The sequence below is a fragment of the Diadema antillarum genome, unplaced genomic scaffold (assembly GCF_040938485.1).
Source record: "Diadema antillarum isolate AM-2024a unplaced genomic scaffold, OU_Dant_1.0 seq00001765_RagTag, whole genome shotgun sequence".
Classification (NCBI taxonomy): Eukaryota; Metazoa; Echinodermata; class Echinoidea; order Diadematoida; family Diadematidae; genus Diadema; species Diadema antillarum.
Window position 1 is genome coordinate 189130 of NW_027272446.1, and position 21264 is coordinate 210393.

Consider the following 21264-nt stretch of genomic DNA (forward strand, 5'->3'; position numbering starts at 1 on the left):
TTCTATATTTTTATGTAGACATATTCATTTGTCTTGTCAATCACAAGCCCGAAAGTACTTCACTCTATAGAAGAACACTGCTCTGAAGTAGACACTTCACTTCTCTGTGACAGGAAGACAGCAAAGTTGTTAAGCATTGTTGAGAAACTGAAACTGTTGAACAGAAAGCTTTGTGCACAGGGAATACCCTGAGGCAATGTGATGGACTGACATACATCACTCTGATACAATAACACAGATTGATTAATGATGATGACATCTAGATAGTCTCCATTCTGGATAAGTGTATGGTAAACATGTTAGAAACCAAGAGTGATGTACTTTGTATGGACATAATTATCACAGACTATATCTCTAGAAATGTTCATCGTTTGAATGTTCATCAATTATCCTCTGAAAACGAATGTTCAAGTAATGCCAGAAAGAGCAGCTTGGTGATAATAATGTTTTATCTCTCACAACCTGTTACTTGGTTCTGTCTTGTCTAGCTGGGAGCTGAACTGGAGCAGAATGCAAGCATTACCACCAACGGTAGTAACCACCAGAACAGCGTCGCCAACCATGACAACTCCATCCTAGACAAACATGAAGAAATGGTACGTGAAGGGTCTGAGTTACCATCCCCTGTCAGCAGTGATGAGAGCCGAAGGGATGATGTAGGGTTAAACAGTGATGAAGGGCTTTCCTCTGATGCCAACATGGAAGGGGGTGGTGATGATGGGAGGGGTCTGGATGATGTTGGTGATAAGAGGGAGGACGAGGGAGGGAGGGAGGAGACTGGTGATGAGAAGGAAAGAGGAAATCATGTAGGAGAAGTCATTGCCTCCACAGATAGCCAGCCTGGCAAGTATCTCTCAGACGATGAGAAGAGAACTGGGAAGAGAGATGAAGGGGAGCAAGCCGATGAAGGCATCTTTGCTGAGGTGGAGAATGCAAAGAGTACTCCGGAGGCTCCTCAAGAGATTCTTGTCAATGGAGATGCTATCATGATCAGTGAAAAGAGGTCGACTCCGCCACCAGTAACAGACAATGCCAAGAATGGGAACATCGCACTCGTGCCCCAGCTCACCTCCGGCAAAGACTCAGTGGTCAGCCGTAAGTCGATGGACCGCTACTCGGATGCGGGCAGCGAGATGACGATTGACAGCGTGGAGAGCATGGAGCCACCACTCACACCCTCAGAGCCCAAGAAACAGCACCATGAGGTCAGGCTAAATCACACTCAACCGATTCTTCAACAAGCCACTTTTCACTGTCATTCCCCTGTAGACACCTCCACCCTTGCTTGCACACTGATTGCATGATCCACCTGCGTGCCATGTCCTTGCCCCACCCATGCCCCGCCCATGCCCCGCCCATGCCCCGCCTATGCCATGCCTCTCCCTTGTCCGTACATGCAGCACATTTTGCTTGATTTAGTGTAGAACAAGTCATCACTTAGTAGTCTTGTTGTCAGATTTGACATTATGTTTTCTCAGATCTCATGCAGGATTAAAATCTCAAGTGATGTTTGACAGTTTTCAGTTTTGAGCTTTGGTAAGAACTCAAATGAGCTTCAAACATCATTTGAGTATTTTCATCATTTTAGGAAGATTTAAAAAAAAATATAAGTTTTTGAAAGGCACAGAGAATTTTGGTAATCAGGTAACCCATTGAGCCTGACTTAGGAGTCTGAATCCAAATCTTGTAATGAGTGCTCTTGATCGGTAAGAAGACTAATTTTGTCCGTCTTTCATTGCATGCCAAACAATGATTTTTGCATGTTGTCAGGATGGCTTCTGGTTCCTTTGAAAAAAAAAGTTGCATAAAGAATTACTGTTATTGTTACTCTCCTCCTTACCCCCCCCCCAAAAAAAAAAAAAGTAAAAAATTATGACATTATGGAAAAGGTGCTGAGAAAACAAAAAGGTAATAGCAGGATTAATGAGCAGAAATAGGACCCAGTGTTTGTGACTCTTGTTGAAGTGTTATCTGAAGCTTGTCAAAAGTCTTGCACCATTTTGACGTGGTTCACATTGTGAGCAATGCTGAGATACCATTAGTGGAAAATTTTAGTGGATAAATTGAGACCACAAAGTACTATCATATCATATGAAAATTTCATCATACTGCAGCTCATCCGCTTTCATCAAACCATAATGACTCTAGACACATATTGTTACAAACCACAAGCTTATTTATTTTAAAATTAGTGTCATCTGAAGACATCACCAGACCGGTGCATTTCATGGAAGAAAACTAATAAGAGGCTCTTGGTGCATAGATTCCGTTGTAATTTCTTCAGTCTGAACCCATGTTTTGTACCATTTTGTCATTTTAGATGAAGTTCTCATTGTTTTCTAGAAAAATATATGCTTGTGGGATGAAAACTTGGACACCAAATGCCATATTGGTATAAAATATGATAAAGAGTAGGAATTACAGAGGCTTTTCATGTCAGGGATATAAAGTTTCTTGTGATTATGAGGTGTATATAGAGTCCTCTTTCAAGATAAATCAAGTATAAAAAAACAAAACAAAACAAAACATGATGCTCACCTAGTGAAGTAACTTGGAAGTTTTTTAGGCAGAGATGGATTCTGTTTTTTGAAATCAAACAAATCTGGCCTTGGTGGCTTGTGCCTTGTTTTTCTCCCTCTAAAATGTACACATTTGTTTTGTTGTCTTCTTGTGTTTAAAATCTTTTTTTCTTTTGCACCTCTTAGGTGGAGTTAGTAAATGTAGTTTTCTTTGAAAGCAAGCAGTTTAAATGTTATGATTTGCTGCCTTTCTGTTTTTGTAGTGATAAATTAGCTTGTGCTTCACTTTGAATTTCTTTTGTTATAGATTTTAATGTTTATGTAAAAATTTGAAGTGTCATTCTTATGGTAAGTATCAGACGTGTGCTTGTAAACATCTTAACATGTTTTATGTCGTTTTTTTCTTGTTTTTTTCATATTTTTTGTTTTGTAATCTTTTACTCAACTTGTTGAAAGTTCATTATTTTAACTCAACAAAACAAATAGTTTAAATAATTTTGTTCTCATAAAGTGCAAACTTGCATTGATGAGTAAATTCCAGGTTTAGGTCTTATATGTCTTGAAACAGAAGAAGACAAACCTGTGTTGTTTATTGTTTATGCTGCCTTTGTGTTTTGAAGGAAGATAGTGACATTCCAGTATAGAAGTATTCTGGATGAAATTCAAAACTCTTGAAGGAATTAATCTCTTTCCATAGTCACAGGGTTATGAAATGAAAAATAAATTACCAAAAAGAATCATGATTTTTAAGAACTTTGGTTTTAAACTCTCTTCTTTCTTCCAGTTGCATTATACTGGCTTTTTTTTTCATTTTTTTTTTTCTCAAAATTGTATGATCTAAGTTTTATTTTGTTTTTCATATCTTTGTCCTCTTGTTGATATAGTGATTCATATGCTTTGTGCAGTATGCCAAATACACACATCCGATGTATATGTTCACAAGGCACTGTATAAACTAGTTTCCATTCATTATCCATCCGGCATGATTTCACGATAGTAGGTAATTTTATCAACACAAGTTGATTCTGACCTGAAGTGGGTTAAAACTGTGACAGGAAGTCTGTTCAGGCAAAACTGAAAATTGATTGCCAGGATTGCTGTGGGTAGTTTGTTTCACAGGAAGTTAATATCAGATCGCTATGACGATAGTCCATTAGCGAAATAGTTTTGAAGAGTTCATACGTCAGTTGAGGCTAACAGGACATCAGAACCATAGTGAATTCGACCTTGTGCATCTTTGTAGCTTCACAGACCACACGCTGTAAGCTTGTACCATTCATCTTCCTTTGCTATCTTTGGTATCTTTCATTGATTAGCATGTAAGACCAATTGTGTCTTGTGTTTTGCTTGTTTTACAAGCAGAATCTGAAAAATCTGAATTACAAAGGGATTGCATTGTGATGACCTTGTGAGTTGTAGATTACTTAATGGTTGCTTTGACACATGACACGTCTACCAGGTATGCTGGACATTATCTTTCCTATTACGATTAACGCTGGAGTTGCTCCTTTTAATGCTGTTCTGATATGGAATTAGATTATTCCTCTCACAGGCAATACTCAGTTGAAAGTAATGGATATTTGTAGGCACGCTTGTAGAAAGAACTAAAGATCATCTTGATTGTGTGAAGGACTTCTGAGAATGACTTCCAAGTGTAAAGTGCAGTCACCTTTAGCACTATATACTGAGAAATGAATGATTGTGTGTCTCTATCCAATGAGCTGACATGCCCCGGTGCCAAGGTCTGAGTAAGGTATTATACTGTAGCAAGAGAATGTGAACACACAGTGCCTGATGGGGAATATATTCCTTATGTAGGTTCTGGCTTTAACATGTATTTGATAGAGTTTGAAAAAGGAGGATTATTTTCACAATTCTTGAATCAGAGTGACATGATAAATGACCATGATTTGTTGTGTATTATGTTTCATTTTATTTGATTTTGATTTGATTCAATGTTATTAGTTATGAATTTAGTTACAGTGTTGCATTTGTTTTTGTGTCCGTACAGTGATGCATACTCAACTATCATGGTAGTTTGATTCACTGTCCCTCCTGGTTCATGCAGTTTTCAAGTCATGATCCATGCTTTATGTGATAGAAATAAAAACAAGCTGCAATCAAGACCAATGTTAGAAAAGATTCATGTTACATAACCATTGTAGTACAAGATTGGATGAAAGAACCATCTCTCATTATTCAGTGCTAGTTCGTTTCAATATTTTTGAGTTATCTTTTTTATTGTTTTGGCGGGTTTGTTTTGTTTTGTTTTTTTCAATTTTTTTTTTCATCTTTCTTCATCTGCATCATTCAGTTGGTCATAAAAAACTGCACCTTTGCCTTTGTCAATTGTGAATACATTGTCATAAGTATACAGCTCCATTTCTCCTTTTGTTTTGAAGACTTTTTATGTCAGAAATGAAGGCAACTATGATAGATGTGTGACAAAAGTTAAAGAAAAGTTAGCTTTGAAAATTTGATTGCATTGAAATCTCTGAAATATGACCATGAGGTTCATATGCTGACTGGTTGACATATGAAGGAACTTATGAGTGTCTGAATGTTAGTAAGAGAACCTTACAAAGAAAATACAAAATCTCTCCAAACTTTAATTTACACTCAATATGATGTAGACCATGCAGTATCATTGTGTTAGATGTCTCAGCCACATGGGTGTTACATCAGCTTTGTTTTAATTATTGTTCATATCATACATCTTACTTCTCAGTGAATATTCTTCAGGCACCATTTGTTTCTTGTATATGTATGCATTTTTCTTTCTCCTTTTTTGTTCCAGCATACCAAGGAAATATGTTTTCATATTCATTTTAATTTTGTCACTTAGATATTTGTTCACAGTTCTCTTACATGAATGTGATTACTATCCACCTGCAAATGCATGTTTTCCTTTACTTTGTGGACATAAGTTGTTGCCTTGGTTACCTCTTGATCACTCCCCCAAAATGGAAGCACATGTGCCCAATAGTGTCTGTTCCTTGCCTGTCTCATTTCTTTTGTCAGTTCAACTAACAACTGGAATGAGTAATGATTAGTGCATTTTTTTAAGTGCTTGCTGGAACTAAAGTAGATCCAGCAGTTACCCAGAAAAATGATTTTAAAACTTTGCACAATGGAACTCACTGTCATGATGCCATTCCTGATGTTATTTATTTGTCGTGGATATGTTGTAATTTATGTGTATTACCATGTACGTGGATCCCTGTTTTCACATGAAATGTTATTTTGCCATATCGATGATAATGTAAAACATAGTTAAAATATTCCAACATAGAAAGGTCAAGGTCATTAAAGAGGCAGTTGGTCAATGTTGAGAATTTCAGTTGACTTGAATGTAGTCAATGTACAATCTGTCATGGATTTTTTGTTAGTGATATGGCTGTGCACCCATCACAAATCAAAGATGTTACAAGAAATGGAAGTATTTTATCTCAAACAGCGCTATTTCTCTTTCTCCTTTCAGTAGTAAATCAGCTTGTAGGCAAACATGAATCAGGAGTTTTTTAGTGTTCCTCTATGTCAATAATCCTATGTTTGCAACCTATTGACAAATTGCCCTTCATCAATGTAAATTCATAATTAGTTTGAATCCTATGTTTATACACACATGATTTACAGGACAAGCCTTCTTACAAGACGCTGAAGAAGACAAGAAAGTTCGTCCTGGATGGAAAGGTCGTTACCCTGACAACCCATAAGGTTGTCAAAGCTGGTGATGAGGACAAGGCAAAGGAGCTCCATGCTCTCAGGTATGAACATCCCATCAGCTGAGTGTGTGGACTCCTATACAACTATTTCCTGAAGAAGAGGGAGTCTTGAGTACGCCATTTGTAGTTCCAACAAGGCTTTTATTCTCAAAATTTTTAGCCTGAGGTGGACCGAAAATTTTGTGAATAAAAACCTATAAATGGCATTCTTGGGCCAAAAAATTTTTTGAAAAAAACCCTTGTTGGAACTACAAATGGCGTACTCGAGATTCCTTCTTCTTCTTATAATAACATTCGTAGTCCAACACGTGGTAAATTCCAAGATGAACTATTTCCTGATATATGTGTATATGAACACATTTCTTGATCTGGAGTGACTTTTACCAGTATTCAGTGGTAAATGGAGTTCAGTCAGCATATACAATGTACTCCTGTTGTCAAGATAGTCCTTCTTTCCTTCTTCCACTAGGAATATTATGCTGCTAATCAACAATATCCAGAAACTTGAGCTGTCAGCTGAGAGAAGCTGTTCATGATCATCACCTTATGTCTATTGTCTTATATCCCTCTGTGTACTGTCCTTAAACTCCCCTGATTTGTAGCTTTTTTAATGTGGAGGGTGGTCTGTTATATATCAGAGTATTTCTGTGATGAATTGATTGTGATTTCTTGCATTGACTGAAAAAAAAAAATGGTCGTTGAAAAGGGTAGCACATTTAAAAGACATGATGAGACAATGTTGCGTGAAATGTCTTCGACAAACACAAGAATCAATTGGTGACTCTCCAATGAAATTCCATTGATATGAGAGTGCAGTGCTGTGTGGAGGTGAAGGAACTTTCACGATGATGTCACAATAGTTTTAGATGAGGATAAGTATAAAGATGGTGTATTGTATGATTTGTTGTGACTACAGGAAGAATGAGCTCCGGGAGATTCGTAGGATGAGGAAAGGAGAGACGAAGGAGTCTAACAACCTCGCCACCAAGATCTTACAACAGATGGAGCAGCTGGACAAGAAGCAGGAGAATGAGAAAGGGGTAACCTAGCAACATCCTCCTCCTCTCTGGGCAGACATCATATCAGATTCTGCATCATAAGAAAAAAAAGGAATTATATCATGGAGTATTTATTTCTAGATTAGATCTCATGCAATCAGGTTGTTCAGAAAAAAATTCTCATATTCTATCATTATGGGGTTAAGTTGATTTTCAAAGATTCTGGGGAAAAAAAGACCCAGTGGTGTCAGTATTTTCTTGTTTTGAGTGCCAAATATGATTTTTGTTTAAAATGAGGATTTGTTGATATGTAGGTGACACCAGAAGCAATGTACAGATGGGGAAGTTGAAGTATTTTTTATGAATGTCTAGAAAGATCTTAGCATCTTGTTATGCATTCATAACTGTTAGTGCTCAATGCAGTAGTTCTGCAATGTGATTTTTATATACCCTGTGTAATGAATCTATGATGAACAGTTCTAAAACAGGTGATTTAAAGTGAAATATCTCTCAATTCTTTAAATCATTTCATTGAAAGGGTCAAAAGAGTAGACAGAATAATCTCTGCTTTCTGACGGCACTTGTGATAATTACCTGAAGACCTCCTTCATGTTTGACAGCAGATCTGATAACTTTGAAGAGCAATGTGAAATTCTTTTTGACTCCAGGTAATGATGAAGAAGTTTGACATGGAGATTGAGATTCTCAACCGACAACAGAAGCAGAATGTGGAAAAACTGGAGTTATCACAAGAAGCTGAACTGAAATCAACCAAGAAAAGAGTCAAGTCTGATCAGGTATGACTCTTGTGAACTAAGACAAAGTGATATGACATGTCAGATAGAATAGAAGTGGCCAAAAGACAGCCAGAGAAGCATCAGCATGTGTCACAACCTTCCACTATAGCCTAATTGGTTAGTCTTCTTGGTATAGATGTGCATGTGTTTGCGCTATCACACAAAAATGACTTTGTTGACATTGTATCTCAGAAATAAAAAGATGTTTTCCTTCTTACTTTTGTTGTTGAAATATTTGGTCTGATGGCTTAACCCGTTGAGGACGAGCTGATTTTGCCATAACATGCATTTTCCATAGACACCTGCCCGAGTATACTCGGGATTTGTCCTCAGTGGGTTAAAGTTTTGAAATCATTTACTGAATGGATATAATCTGCTACAATGTAAACTGGGCTGAGTATGAATGTTGTACCCTGATCCGTTTCACGTAACATACAAGAATATATAATTTGATTAGAGATCACCGTATTTGCTACTGAAAAAGAAAAAAATTGACTCGGCATATTGTATTGTTGAGAAAGCTTTAGACTTCCTCAGCCATGTTGGAAAATGTGTGCCAGGTAACATTGGAGTATGTATGTTGATAGAAGGGCCCAGTAGAAGATAGTGTTAATTGTGATGAGGTTAACCTGTTTAGTGAGGCAACATTATTATCATAAGTATTTGTATATTGTTAATATCATTATACTTGTAATGGTAATGGTGAAGATGATGATGGATGACTTGATTTGATTAATAGAGGTAAAGAGTGTCAGTTATTTATTGTTATGTCTCTTCTACAGGACAAAGAAATGAGGCAGTTTAGGGAGGGTAAGAAGAGAGCAGCGAGGGAGCTGAAGAGTACCAAGGGTGACCGAGAGACAGTGAGGAAACGTCGAGAGGAGTTTGAAGTTCGCCAGCAGGATGAGGAGAGGGAATTCCTCTCTAGGCAACGGGAAGACATGGAGGCACAGATCTTGAAGCTTACTCAGGCTCATCGGTCTCAGGTGGCACAGCTAGAACATAAATTCCTGGTGGAGAAACACAACAAGCTCAGAGGTGGGTTCCAGGGAATGATGGGATAGTTAGGAACTCTTGTACCAGTGATGCAGACAAGACCAGTTAGAAGTCAAATTAACCAGAATTCATGTAGCTTGATTTACTAAACCTATTACATCGTCTATCTCTACCTCACACCATAGTTATAACACTGATTCTTGCATGAGCGAACCATTTCTTTTTCTGTTGGAAACCTTTTAATTGAAAAAGAATGGATAAACACTTGAATTGTATAAATGGAGTGTTAAAAACCAAAAATGTAATCATTTATGTAAAGTGTAAATACACATAGATGGCTCATTCCAGAGGAATGCAAAGTTGGTAGGTTATTATTTGAATTTTATTCAATTCATTGAGAGGTTGTGTTTTTCACTGCCTGAACTCCTGGCCAGTTGACAACTCAGGGATAAAGCACAGATGCAGTCTTCGCCAAGTGTTCCTTCTTTCTCTTCCAGTAGTTACATTTTTAATTATTCAGTTGGATAGGGTCCAGAGCTGAAACAAAACAAATTCTGCCCTTACAATTTCATGAAATATTGAGATACAATATTGAAAGTGAAAGGTAAAAAGTACCATGCCATTGAATTATGCTAAAGTGTGTGACGTGTGCCAAACACGTGGTTAACCCAAAATGAAGTTCCTGTAAACTTGGATGTTATTCTGGTCAGTGTGATTTTTCCTCCACCCTGCAGCGAGAGAATCAGCCATCTGGGAGATGGAAGAAAGACATCTAAAGGAGAGACACCAGATTTCCAAAAACCAACTCAAAGACATGTTCTTCCTTCAGCGCCATCACCTGGTCATGCGGCAAGAGAAGGTAGGTGATAGGACTCCCTCTAGTGGTAGGAAAGAGATAATCTCCTTCCTCATCTTTTTAGTTCTTCGATCCATAGTTCCCAAACTCACACTACATCTACCAATATCAGCTCACCTCACTTTTCAACTTATGCAGTGCTTAGGATTATGATGATCTCTTTCTTCATTTACAAGGTGCAATGGTACAGGTGTGATATAGACAGTTATACCTGTTCTTACAAGGTGCAATGGTACAGGTGTGATATAGACAGTTATACCTGTTCAGTCATTCTACAGCACTTATACTATGGTTTTTATGTTAATTACCATATCATGTTCATATCAGTGATGGTTTGTGATTTGTTTAGTCTATAACTTGGATTCTTTCATGTGTGTGTTACATCAACGTGAGACCTTTGTGTGCTTCTGCCCTATAGAGGGCGTTATTTATAAATCTTGATGTTAAAGGCCCATGTGGCAAAGGTCATGTAGAATTTTGTTACTTCACGGTAAGGAAAACTGATAATCATTATTTTGTCCACATTGGAAACATACATTGTTTCACAGTTTAGATTGAACGTTAAGGTTAATGGACATAAAAAAATGCATAGATCTGGATCCCCTAATCACAGTGAGATGTTCTGTGTGTCTTGGTTTGTCTGCTTAGGAGGTACAGCAGCTCAAGAGCCACTTTGAGCGTGAGGAGGACGAATTGAAAGAGAAGCATGTCCAGGACCAGAGGCAGTTACCGCGGCGACTGAGAAATGAAGGACGAGCGAGGCTGGCGATGTTCAAGAAGAGCTTACAGATCAATAAGCAGAACTTGACAGCAGAACAGGAGAGAGAGAAGCTTAAAGAGGTAGGTCAAGGGTCACAGGAATGACCTTTGACTCTTGACTAAATCAAATGCAGCTTCTATGCTGCATGTGATTTATTACTACTGCTGGGGCACAATTTGATCATCACGTACTGGTAATGTCCTATGTACCCACAACTAATGGGGAGGGCTCTTCAGGAATAAAAGTGATGTATTACGATCGAAATTATTTTACACTTTTTATTCCAAAGTACTCCAACCAACTCATTTTCCTGGCAAATCGCATCAGTCGGACAGGTTTCCTAGTAGAGCTTTCTGATATATTGCAAGCTAATTCCAAATGGTGGAAATTTTGAGCCCTTCCAAGAAATATTCTTTAGCTTTCCATTTATTGATAATCAGCTCAAATGTTAGAGTATAGAAGGAAAAGTGCAGAACGAAATATAAACTTTCCCTGATAGTCTTGCCATACAATCTTCTGATATGTTTACATCTCTCATCCTGTAGTTCCAAGACAACGAAAGCAAGCGATACAAGGCAGAGATGAACAAGCAGAAAGAGAAACAGGAGAAGCAGCTGATTGACTTGAGACAGAGACACGCTGCCATCAATCAGGAACTCTTGACTGACCATGTAAGTCTTTTGGCTCATCGTCATCTCCTTTGCCTCTAGCTTCACTTAGTGAAAAGTAGCTGACGTGGGTGCAGCAGTTCTTGTGAATCTATGTCTACTCATCATTCTTCTCAGTACTCCTACTTGGTTTATTGTACAGCAAGAAATTTTCATGGAATGAAAGTTTTGCGAAATAGAGCCAACGGCCTTTTTCACAGCGTAAGATTTCCATAAATTGCCACTGGCATTTAATGTTGAGATCTTTCGCATGCATTTTAATTTATGTGAATCTTGGCACTTGCGAATATAACAAAATTCATAGTTCTGGTTTTACAGTATGCTGCACTAGCAAGCAAATTAATGGAGTTTGGCTTGAAAATAGGTCTGATTGAAAAATGAAGGATGTTTACCCCTGTAAACTGCAAATTGTTCTTAGAATATATGTGTGTTTTGTGTGGATCTTGTCAGCATGTACTAGTATGTTATTGTTGTAGCTGCCGTCTAGTATGACATAATAAGAGTTTTGATTAAACCTGTATGGTGGGAAGTTGTTCAATGGATGCTGTGAGGTGGGAGGCACATGGAAATACTACATGTTCTCTTGAAATGTATTCTGCCATGAGAATCCTTGTAGTAGCCAGTAAGTGCATGATGGTGTGTTACGTGATGTAGTCACATGGCTTAAGTGTATTAGAAAAGATATTATATATTGTTTAGCTGTGAATGTTAGAAAATTGAAGAAAAGAGCAGGAAATAGTGCCCCAGGGATTAGTCATGGTACGCATCAGAATGTCACAGTTTAAAAGTTATTAAAGTTGCCTCTGATCAGTGGGATGTGATCAGCGAGATTAAATGATCGAGACATTAAGTATTAGCACTCACCAGATCATGCATAAAGTAAATCTTGGCAGCTACTTGGCTACTACTTCTGTGCTTTTGTCAATTCAATCCATCTTTGATTCTCACCCTACCCTCAGAATGAGAAGAGGAAGGTGCTGATGGAGCAAGAGACGGTGAAGGTCAAAGAACGGGATGATAGTCATGCAGAGGAGGTCAAAAAGTGGAAGGAGCAACTGAGGCCTCGTAAGAAGGTAAGGAGGAGGGGAGAGGGGATTGGGTTTCACGGTGGGTGGGGCAGGGTGATGAGTGGAGGGGAGATGGGATTTGGTTTTAGGGTGGGTGGGGCAGGGTGATGAGAGGAGGGGAGATGGGATTTGGTTTTAGAGTGGGTGGGGCTGGGTGATGAGAGGAGGGGAGATGGGATTTGGTTTTAGGGTGGGTGGGGTAGGGTGATGAAAGGAGAGGGATGGGATTGGGTTTCAGGGTTGATGGGGCAGGGTGATGTGAGGAGGGGGACAGGATTGGGTTTCAGGGTGGGTATTAGGGTGGTTGGGCAGTGGTGTCTTGTAGGGTGTAGAGGGTGGATGTCTATTGGAATCAATTTCTTTCCGTACCCTGTCATGCTATGCACTTAGTACCTCATAAAGGCTAAGGTTTACATGGGAAGAAAACACTTCTATGAAGTTTGTGATGAATGTTACCCCCCCCCCCCCCCCCAATCCTATGTCATTACGGATGATAAAAAGCAACCATGTTTCAAAATAGTTAAGTGTTCTTATCTGCCCATATACCTGCAAGCACACATTAATGTTTATTTTTATTTTGCTAAAGCTGTTGATAGCAAATGACCACTTGTTAGATAGTTTAACAAAATCAGCCAAAAACAAAAAAGAAAATATCTCTCCTTTATACGGTCAAATTTGTAAGAGCAGCTATATTCTAGTTTGTATACCATCTACAGAAGACATCCTCTTTTTTTCTCTGATGTAGGAATTGGAGGAGAACTTTAACAGGGAGCTTGAGAAGCAGGAAGAGTTTTACTCTGGCAACGCTGAGCCAGCAGCAAGCAACTCTGATGCAATGAAGTATAAGAGACACAGCCTGAGTGCTCTCTAGTAGGACCTTGGATGCCATCCTGGTCCCAATCCCAACATCATCCCTCCCTCTTTCCTCTCCTATCTCTCTCTCCATCTCTCTATTTCTCCCATCAAAGCTACACAGTAAGCCAGTGGAGTCTCCATTATACCTGTGTGGAGTCTCCATGACACCCGTGTGGAGAACATTATGAAGGAACAATATGGACAATGGATAGGATTGTGTGACAGACACACAGACAAACAGGACAAGAACAAGAGACAGAGACCTCATGTTGTCTGGGTTGATGTAGGGATCTTTTTCTCTCATGATTATGGCCTCTCTGGATGACAGTAACACAAGGGAGGAAGTCCAAATGTGAGGAAGAGTATGAAGAACACACTCTTAGCTCCATCATGCATCCAACACACCGCAAAACCAACTTTTGACTATCGAATGATTATAGCTGGAGACTAGATGTGTGACCCCATCTCTCATGATAATGTCAAAGGATGATTTCTACCATGCATGATAGGAAGCTGGCCTAGCTCAGTGAGAGTTGTCAACCACTCTTCTGCTTGTTTGTTGTTATTTTTTCTGGCATGACATCTGTGACTTTAGCTAGAGAGATGATTGTTGTTTCAGCTGACTTTAAAATGTTGTTGACTTAGGTAGGTTTTCTTTCCTGCTTTGATTGCATGTGTAAGCTATTGATTGTGGATTACTAGGGCTCAAATTGCACTGACCACTGACTGATGACCAGTCTGCCATTTTGAGTCAGTGACCTGTTTTCCTCCTGTCTGCTCAGAAAGCATCGAGGGAGGATTGTGATTAGAACATTTGAAGGAATGCCTCAGGGTTATCTTATCTAGTTTTTACTTTCAGGACTCACAGAGCTTTGAGGTGATTGAACCTTGTTCAGATAGTAGAGAGAATTGATAGGTATTGAAGGTAATATCAATGTATGTTAGTCCTGACTTAAAACACCTTATGTTGTAAAAGTACGCAAAATATCTTGGGACATTTTTCAAATAAGGAAGAATGTAGGTTACCTTGGCCATTTTATTCTGAGCTGATCATGTGACCAGCGAACAGCCAATCAAACACTGTCAGGTGAAGATGGTGTTACACTTTGACCAGTTATTATAATGTGACTTCATTCTGTAATGGACTCACATGGAGAATGTTTGCACCTGATTGTATGAGTTGACTGCTGGAATAGGAAGATAGAGGTAAGTCTCAGTGCGAGTCTCAGATAATGTTGGCATGAACTAGGAGTAAGTGATGCAAAGATTCCTAAGAGTTTGATCATAGAGTCTCAGAAGACACGTCATTTGAACTCTGTGGCTTTTTGTCGCTAATATTAGCGGCAGTCCCAGAGATGGAAATCCAAAATGTTTGCCAGTAGCAATATCTTTAACAGACATTGACATGCTGCTAGACTTTCTCCCTAGATTTCTATGTCAAACTGAGCACTGCAGTCCAGGAGTAGAAGCTTGGGTTTGTTTTGTTTTGCTTCATGATGTCATGTTTGTTTGCTTGCTTGTGTGTTTTTTTCCTTGCATTCAATAACTATGAGTACATCAATGTCTCAGGCCAAATTGAGATCGTTTGGTAAATAGGAGAAATCAAGTGTATTTATCTTGTCAAGGAAAGTGTGTGTTGGGAGACATTCCAGTGATGTATGGTGTAGTCTCAGTTCAAGTAATGATGAACGTTTTATTTTCATTTTTATCGAGTAACATAATGTGAGATTGTTTATGTTGACACTCAGTGCATGTTTGACTTCCAATGTGACCTCATGACCTGTGATTACATGTATTCAAACAAGTGAGCACTTAATCTAAACTAATGTGAACAGTAAGTCAACCTCATTTAGTCTTGTAACAAGGCCTTGTGTGTTCATGTTTGTTTTCATAACATTTAGCAGCAAAGCCTTGTTCCAGTAGGGTTTGTAAGCCTGTGTTGAATAATAGATTCTTAAAGTATAATCCCTTGTTACAAAGTCCAGTCGTACTATGATGTCAGTCTGTTCTCAATGGCTGTTGCCTTTACACCTTTCTTTATACAAGAATTAGTCTGCTTATTGAAAGCCTGCTGCTACAATACTCTGTGACTTTTTTTCTCAAAGTTAGGCAGTAATATTATCTGAATTGGTGTTTGATGTACCAGTTATCAAACTTAGGGTCCAATATCAAATCATTACCTCTGCTACATCTTCCTAGTCAGTGCTGTAGCAGGAATCAGCTGTTGAAACATAACAATCAATCTAGCGATAAACCCTGAAGTTTATCAAGCTCTAATATTATCCAACGCACTGCAATTGTGTCTTTGAAGCCTTAAGTGTGTTTTGTACACATGCATTTTTCTCTCTCCCGTGCCTTTACAACAGCCTGAAAAAAGTGGCACACTTAAATTATGTTTGTATGCAATCCTTTGGTTTGCTCAAGTAATGAAAGTGGAAATGTTAGTGTAGTGGAGACTGTTGGGTATTCATCAGTATGTTAACATAATCAGACCTAAATATCATTTTTTGTGATTGTTTAAAAAGCCCTTGTCTTTCCACCGTACATTTGCTTATTAGAGAGTTTTTACAACATTGCTGTAATTGCATGATGTTCATGGGTTTTGTTTGTATTATTGCTCATATTCTTTTAACTGGTAAGTACTTAGATTTAAAGACATTTATGTAATCACTTAACAACCAGATTTCATGACCTTGTTGTACTTAAGGTCAGATCTTGATTTGATAGTTTTCATTGTTTACCTGTTTAGTCACAACATCATATAACCTAGAAAACCAAGATCAGCAGAATTTCACCAATTTTGTGTGAACAGACATATACTGGTGATACACAGAGCAAAATTTCTCTAGTTAATTGGATGTCACATACCGATATTACATGAAACTTTGTATAATGTCTATATATGGTGGGAGTGCAGGTGAAACTTTTGTGCCACAAACACCAATAAAGACTACTGTAAAAGTGAATATTTTTGCGCGAGTAATTTTTCATGCTCTGCCAAGTGAGATAAATTTTGTGTGTTTTAATTCTGCAGAATGGAGATAATACATAGTGGTACATGTAACAAGCAAAAGTATTTGCCTGCTTTTATTTTCGCGCTACTATCCGGTCACACAAAATGCATGGAAATTTCCACACCGCAAAAATTTCCACTTTTACAGTAGATGTTTTCCAGTTTGAGGAAATATGAATGTTTATCCATCATAAAGATATGTTAGAGCACTCTGTAGGGCTGTTATGTCATATCAGAACATTGTAGAAAATAAATTCTATATGTTTTATTTTGGTGTACATGTACAGTGCTATGTATTGTTAGAGAAGAGAAAATATTGATTTGCAGAGTAATATTTCATATATCTGCAGGAGTTTCCACATTCTTATTGTACTTATCAATTTTGCCTGAATATTATGCAAAATTATGTGGAATTTAACAAAAGTCATGTGGGGGTAAACTCAGTAATGTCGTTATGTAACAATTTCTGTTGATGTTCATGAAGTAAATTCTGCTAATTATGCATACATTTTAGATAAATCCTCATGTAAATGTTATTTTGGATGGTAGATACCCTGGCTTCCCTATTGAAATAACAGTTTTGTATTCTGTAAGAGATATTGACAAGCTTACTTAAATTTGAATTTTTGTGCTTAATTATTCTTAAGATTGCACAGTACTCACTTATTCAGCCAGCAGAAGTTTTTGTCTTTCTCTCCAATGAAACCATAAGATTGGAAGCAGTGAAGCCAGAAGATTGTATTAGTGAAACCCTGACTTTGACGTGACTGCTGATCAGGCTACAGTAGCATCACTGTTTGTGAAAGCAAGTGTGGAATTGAGACTGAACATAGGAAATTGTGCCTGATACAGCTTCTTTGCTGATTTTATGTCATAGTCTGCATAGATTGCCAATTATCATTTTATTTATTATAGAAGAAACCATCTGGTTCGTGTAGCTTCAAGAAATATGAGAGTCAGATGACATTAAAAGCTCAAGTTGAGTTCTACCATGCTGCTGTTTACTGTACAATGAAGATATGCACATGCACAAACACAAATGTTGCTACAGTTCGACCTTGATTATCCGGCCTCCTTTTATACGGAAATCTCTATTATCCGGACGCATTCACGCAGTGAAGGATTTTGTTTTTTTCATCCAAAAATTGAGAAAAAACAGTGACTTTAAACTCAATTAAAATTTCTACAAAACTCACACGATTTACCTACAAGATATACTTTATTTTTGTGAAGAAGGGACTACAATTTGCGCAGGCTAGCATAGATTACACTACCGTTGCGGGGTACGCTACCTGCCTAGCTGCCAGTGCACTGGGACGGCAGCTTGGACGGCAGCTCTATACATTAACAGTGAGTCTCCCATATCCAGCCAATTCGCTTATCCAGAAGAGCGCCGGTCCCAACATGGCCAGATAATCGAGGTCGAACTGTATAGGTAAACTTTCATGACTAAACCAAGGATATTTGATTCAGAAGACAGGTTTTCTCTATGCTGTGTAGGCACAGCTTTCAATTTTCAGTTTGCATACATGGTAAATATACTTAAAAGATATACAACTTACAACTCTCTTCCATACATTGCTAGGAGTTCAGCCTGTTGTGTGTAGCAGACTTGTGTAAGCTGTATGGTAGTACAGCATCAATAGGTATACTACTTCAGAGCAATGTAGGGTCTAAAACTGCTCTGTATTAAGCACACTATCTGCGTGTAAGTTGTTGATATTTTTATCAGTCTTACTTTCTTGGAAAGAATAGCTGGTATCCATGGAAATGATTATGCTATTGTTAAGATGCTGAAAGAAATCTAATGCTCTCCTCAAATGTGGCATTAAGTTTTCTGACACATTTGTGAAAATATGTGGATAAGATTGTTCAAAGTAATATTTAGAAATATATGATTTGGTGAATGTTAATGTTACTCAGTATTGAAAAAAGGGAAATTAAAACAGGTTTCATATGATAGTCACTTTTTTAAAGCCAAGTATGATAAGAATGTAAGGAGTAATCCATATGTAGATGCGCAATGTGTGTGTAAATACACTTCATTTATATCATGAATAATTATGAAACTGTTTTGGACAGCCATGCTATGTGAGCATAATCATGTACAAAGTAAAATGTAAGGGTAATTAAAAAAGAAATGTACATGTAAGGAAAGTGTTGAAAATTTTATGGATGGGTATGAATTATTGTATGTCTCTTTGATTTGTACCTCGCCTTTTGGAAAAGGAGCTTGATGTATTATTTGCTTACTCTTAACAGTACAAGGCAGAACGTCACAGTCTGCTCATATAATATGTTTCCTAACGGTTATATAAGAAACTTGCGCCAGTGAAGCAAAAATGGTATCATTGAAACACCAGCAAGTTTGTACTCTGAAATTAATTTCTCTTTGATTTTGTATTTAGCATCATGTAGTACATATATTCTTGTATATAAAGCATAATTGGGATTTTTATTTGAAAAGATATGAAGCGGAGGAGTCTATATGAGAGGACGTCAAAGAACACAAGTCTCCACAATTCTGACATCGCTAGCTGAGACTGTTTCCCTTCTCTGCCATAGTTTATACTATGCTTCTTGTTTTCTCTCAAATGGTAATAAAGCAGTCGTCCTCAGTATCACAACCCTTGTCTGGTTGCTTTTGTTTATTGTTGTGCATGGTGCAGTTGTATAGATCTACTGTAGCTGTTTGGCCAATCTTCGTGGCTTAGAACCTAGCCTAAATTCAGCAGTGTGTTAACACAATACAATGTACAGGGAAACTCCCTTGAAAACGAGGTTGCTGGGACTACTGATTTTACCTTATGACCGGTAACTTTTAAACATACTACAATAAACTCAATACGCCAATAAACTCAACAACAACAACATACTACAATCAGATCAGCGAAATACAATGTACAGTATTAGGAAATCGGGACTGCTGAATTCATGCTAAAAGTGATTGCTCACTGTAAGTGAGCTTGTAACGGGATTTCTCTGTACTGAATGTGGATCGCAAAAATGATTGACAGACGCTCAATCCACTTCATTGTCTATGTGTGGTATGTATTTATAATACATGTGAGCAGTCGTATATCTCACACACACACACACACACACACACACACACACACACACAAGCTCATTTAATTTTCTGTTCATGTATCCCTTTAATTTACATGTCATTACACTGTAATGTAAATTCTTAGTATTTGGAGTTAACCCCCCCCCCAAAAAAAAAAAAAAAAAAAGTAGTGAGATACATGTGCACCACAACTTTTGATGAATTTGTCTGTGAGGATAAATGTAAATTCATTGTCCAGGTGAAAATGCCCAACGATGAATAAAGCAGAACCAAGCAAATACCACATCAACAAATATATACACCCTTCAAAATATTTGGAGTAATTACAGCACATCAAACATGCTCTACCAGCAGCTTTACAGTACAACAAGAACATCATGGTCATTTTTTAGCAACAAAATACATTTTGTTTATTTTCAAAACTTGGAACACATGGTACATGAATCAACCAGTTTTAAATGAGACGGATGAGATACGTGCCTTTGGAAGCTCAAAAACAGAAACAAAAGAAAAAGAATAGGCTGGCTGGAAGATGATAAACATAGCTCATGTTTGCATGGCACCACTGTCAGTGTCAAACTGACTTGCTTACGTCATGAATGCGTGAGTGCATAGTCCACATTATTACCACTGGATACACCTGGCAAGACTTATAGTCGTTAAGTACGGAGTCCCTCTGCTACAACTTACAAACACTGTTTACAGTCACTACTTCTAGTACGCTAATACTACTGAAATAGAATATACAATACATGTACACAGAATCTCTGTATCACCGTTGGACAATGATGTATGTAGTAATAATGATGTCCATAGCCTTCTTTAATGGAGGCTGCATCATTGACTTGATGCAGGATCACTGAATTCACCTATTTTGAGTGTTTTGAGGGAGAAACACTCAAGCAACACATTTGAGTTGTTTGTGTTTATACATGCATATCTTATACACATAAATGCACACAAATACACTGTACATTGTACTTTAAATGAAACTCCCAACTTTTTACCTTGACCTAAAGTAATTCCAATGAGAATATGTTAACTTCTAAGTGAAAATTTTCACAAAGAATACTTGCATCCTCAATCCCTGGAAATAGTTTCAAGGTTTGTGATAAGTCTTCTTTGATCATCTTTTCACAAAAACAAAAACAAAAAATTCACAAGACTACAAAAGAGAATACCTACAAAACTCTTTGACATGCTAACCCCCCAAAATCATAGTCTCGCTTTATTATGATGGGTAAAACAATCTAGTCTGATATGGCATTTCACATGTATACTCAGCAGTGGCTTTTCCATGTGAGATATTAAATGCTGGTGTACAAATTACACAGAAGCCTAAAAATGTGGAGGAGGAATAAAAGAGTGTCATAATAAGTGATAAGGACCAAAATATTTTGTTTTTTCTTTTTGCTACACTAAAATCAATACTGACCTAGAACTGACTTAATTCTACATCCTGACTTGTTGGCATGAAAAAGTTTTCTGATTGCATCACAATGGGAAGCCACCGACTCCAAATGATCACGACATCATCTGACAGTAAATAAACTCTATTGTTTTCACAGGAAATGTAATACTCATACTAAAGATACCTCCAGCTTGATTTTTCAGACACGTTTTAACTGACAACCCTCATTAGTGAAGTAAACATACAAAGAAAAAGATGTCTCGTAATGTCTCACAAAGATTGTGAGATTGACTGTCCTATCCCTGGCAGTGTTCTTTGGTAGTATTCGGAAATGTTACTCAAAATACTTATATCATGATGTATACAACACATGGGCAATTTCCTGTATCAAATATTTCTTTTAAGGTAAACAAATAAATGGCTTCCAATATTATTGCTTTTAATAGACAACAAACTTCTTCAGGAATTCTTCCATGAGGCAGATATGACTTTTATCATCAGGATGAGATTCACATATTGGGTGATTACA

At 37.7% G+C, this 21264-nt stretch overlaps 1 protein-coding gene across 1 annotated transcript in view; it reads left to right on the plus strand.

The window, feature by feature from the left end:
* The window catches only part of LOC139712152 (serine/threonine-protein kinase 10-like), a 57499-nt gene extending 40182 nt beyond the window's left edge, over positions 1-17317 (plus strand). The window contains exons 9-18 of the mRNA XM_071623987.1: positions 489-1205; positions 6156-6286; positions 7161-7284; positions 7911-8039; positions 8822-9077; positions 9770-9894; positions 10540-10731; positions 11197-11322; positions 12279-12392; positions 13132-17317. Coding sequence (XP_071480088.1) covers positions 489-1205; positions 6156-6286; positions 7161-7284; positions 7911-8039; positions 8822-9077; positions 9770-9894; positions 10540-10731; positions 11197-11322; positions 12279-12392; positions 13132-13257 — 2040 coding nt within the window. The 3' untranslated portion in view covers positions 13258-17317. The remainder of the gene's footprint in view (positions 1-488; positions 1206-6155; positions 6287-7160; positions 7285-7910; positions 8040-8821; positions 9078-9769; positions 9895-10539; positions 10732-11196; positions 11323-12278; positions 12393-13131) is intronic.
* The last annotated feature ends 3947 nt before the right edge of the window (positions 17318-21264 follow it).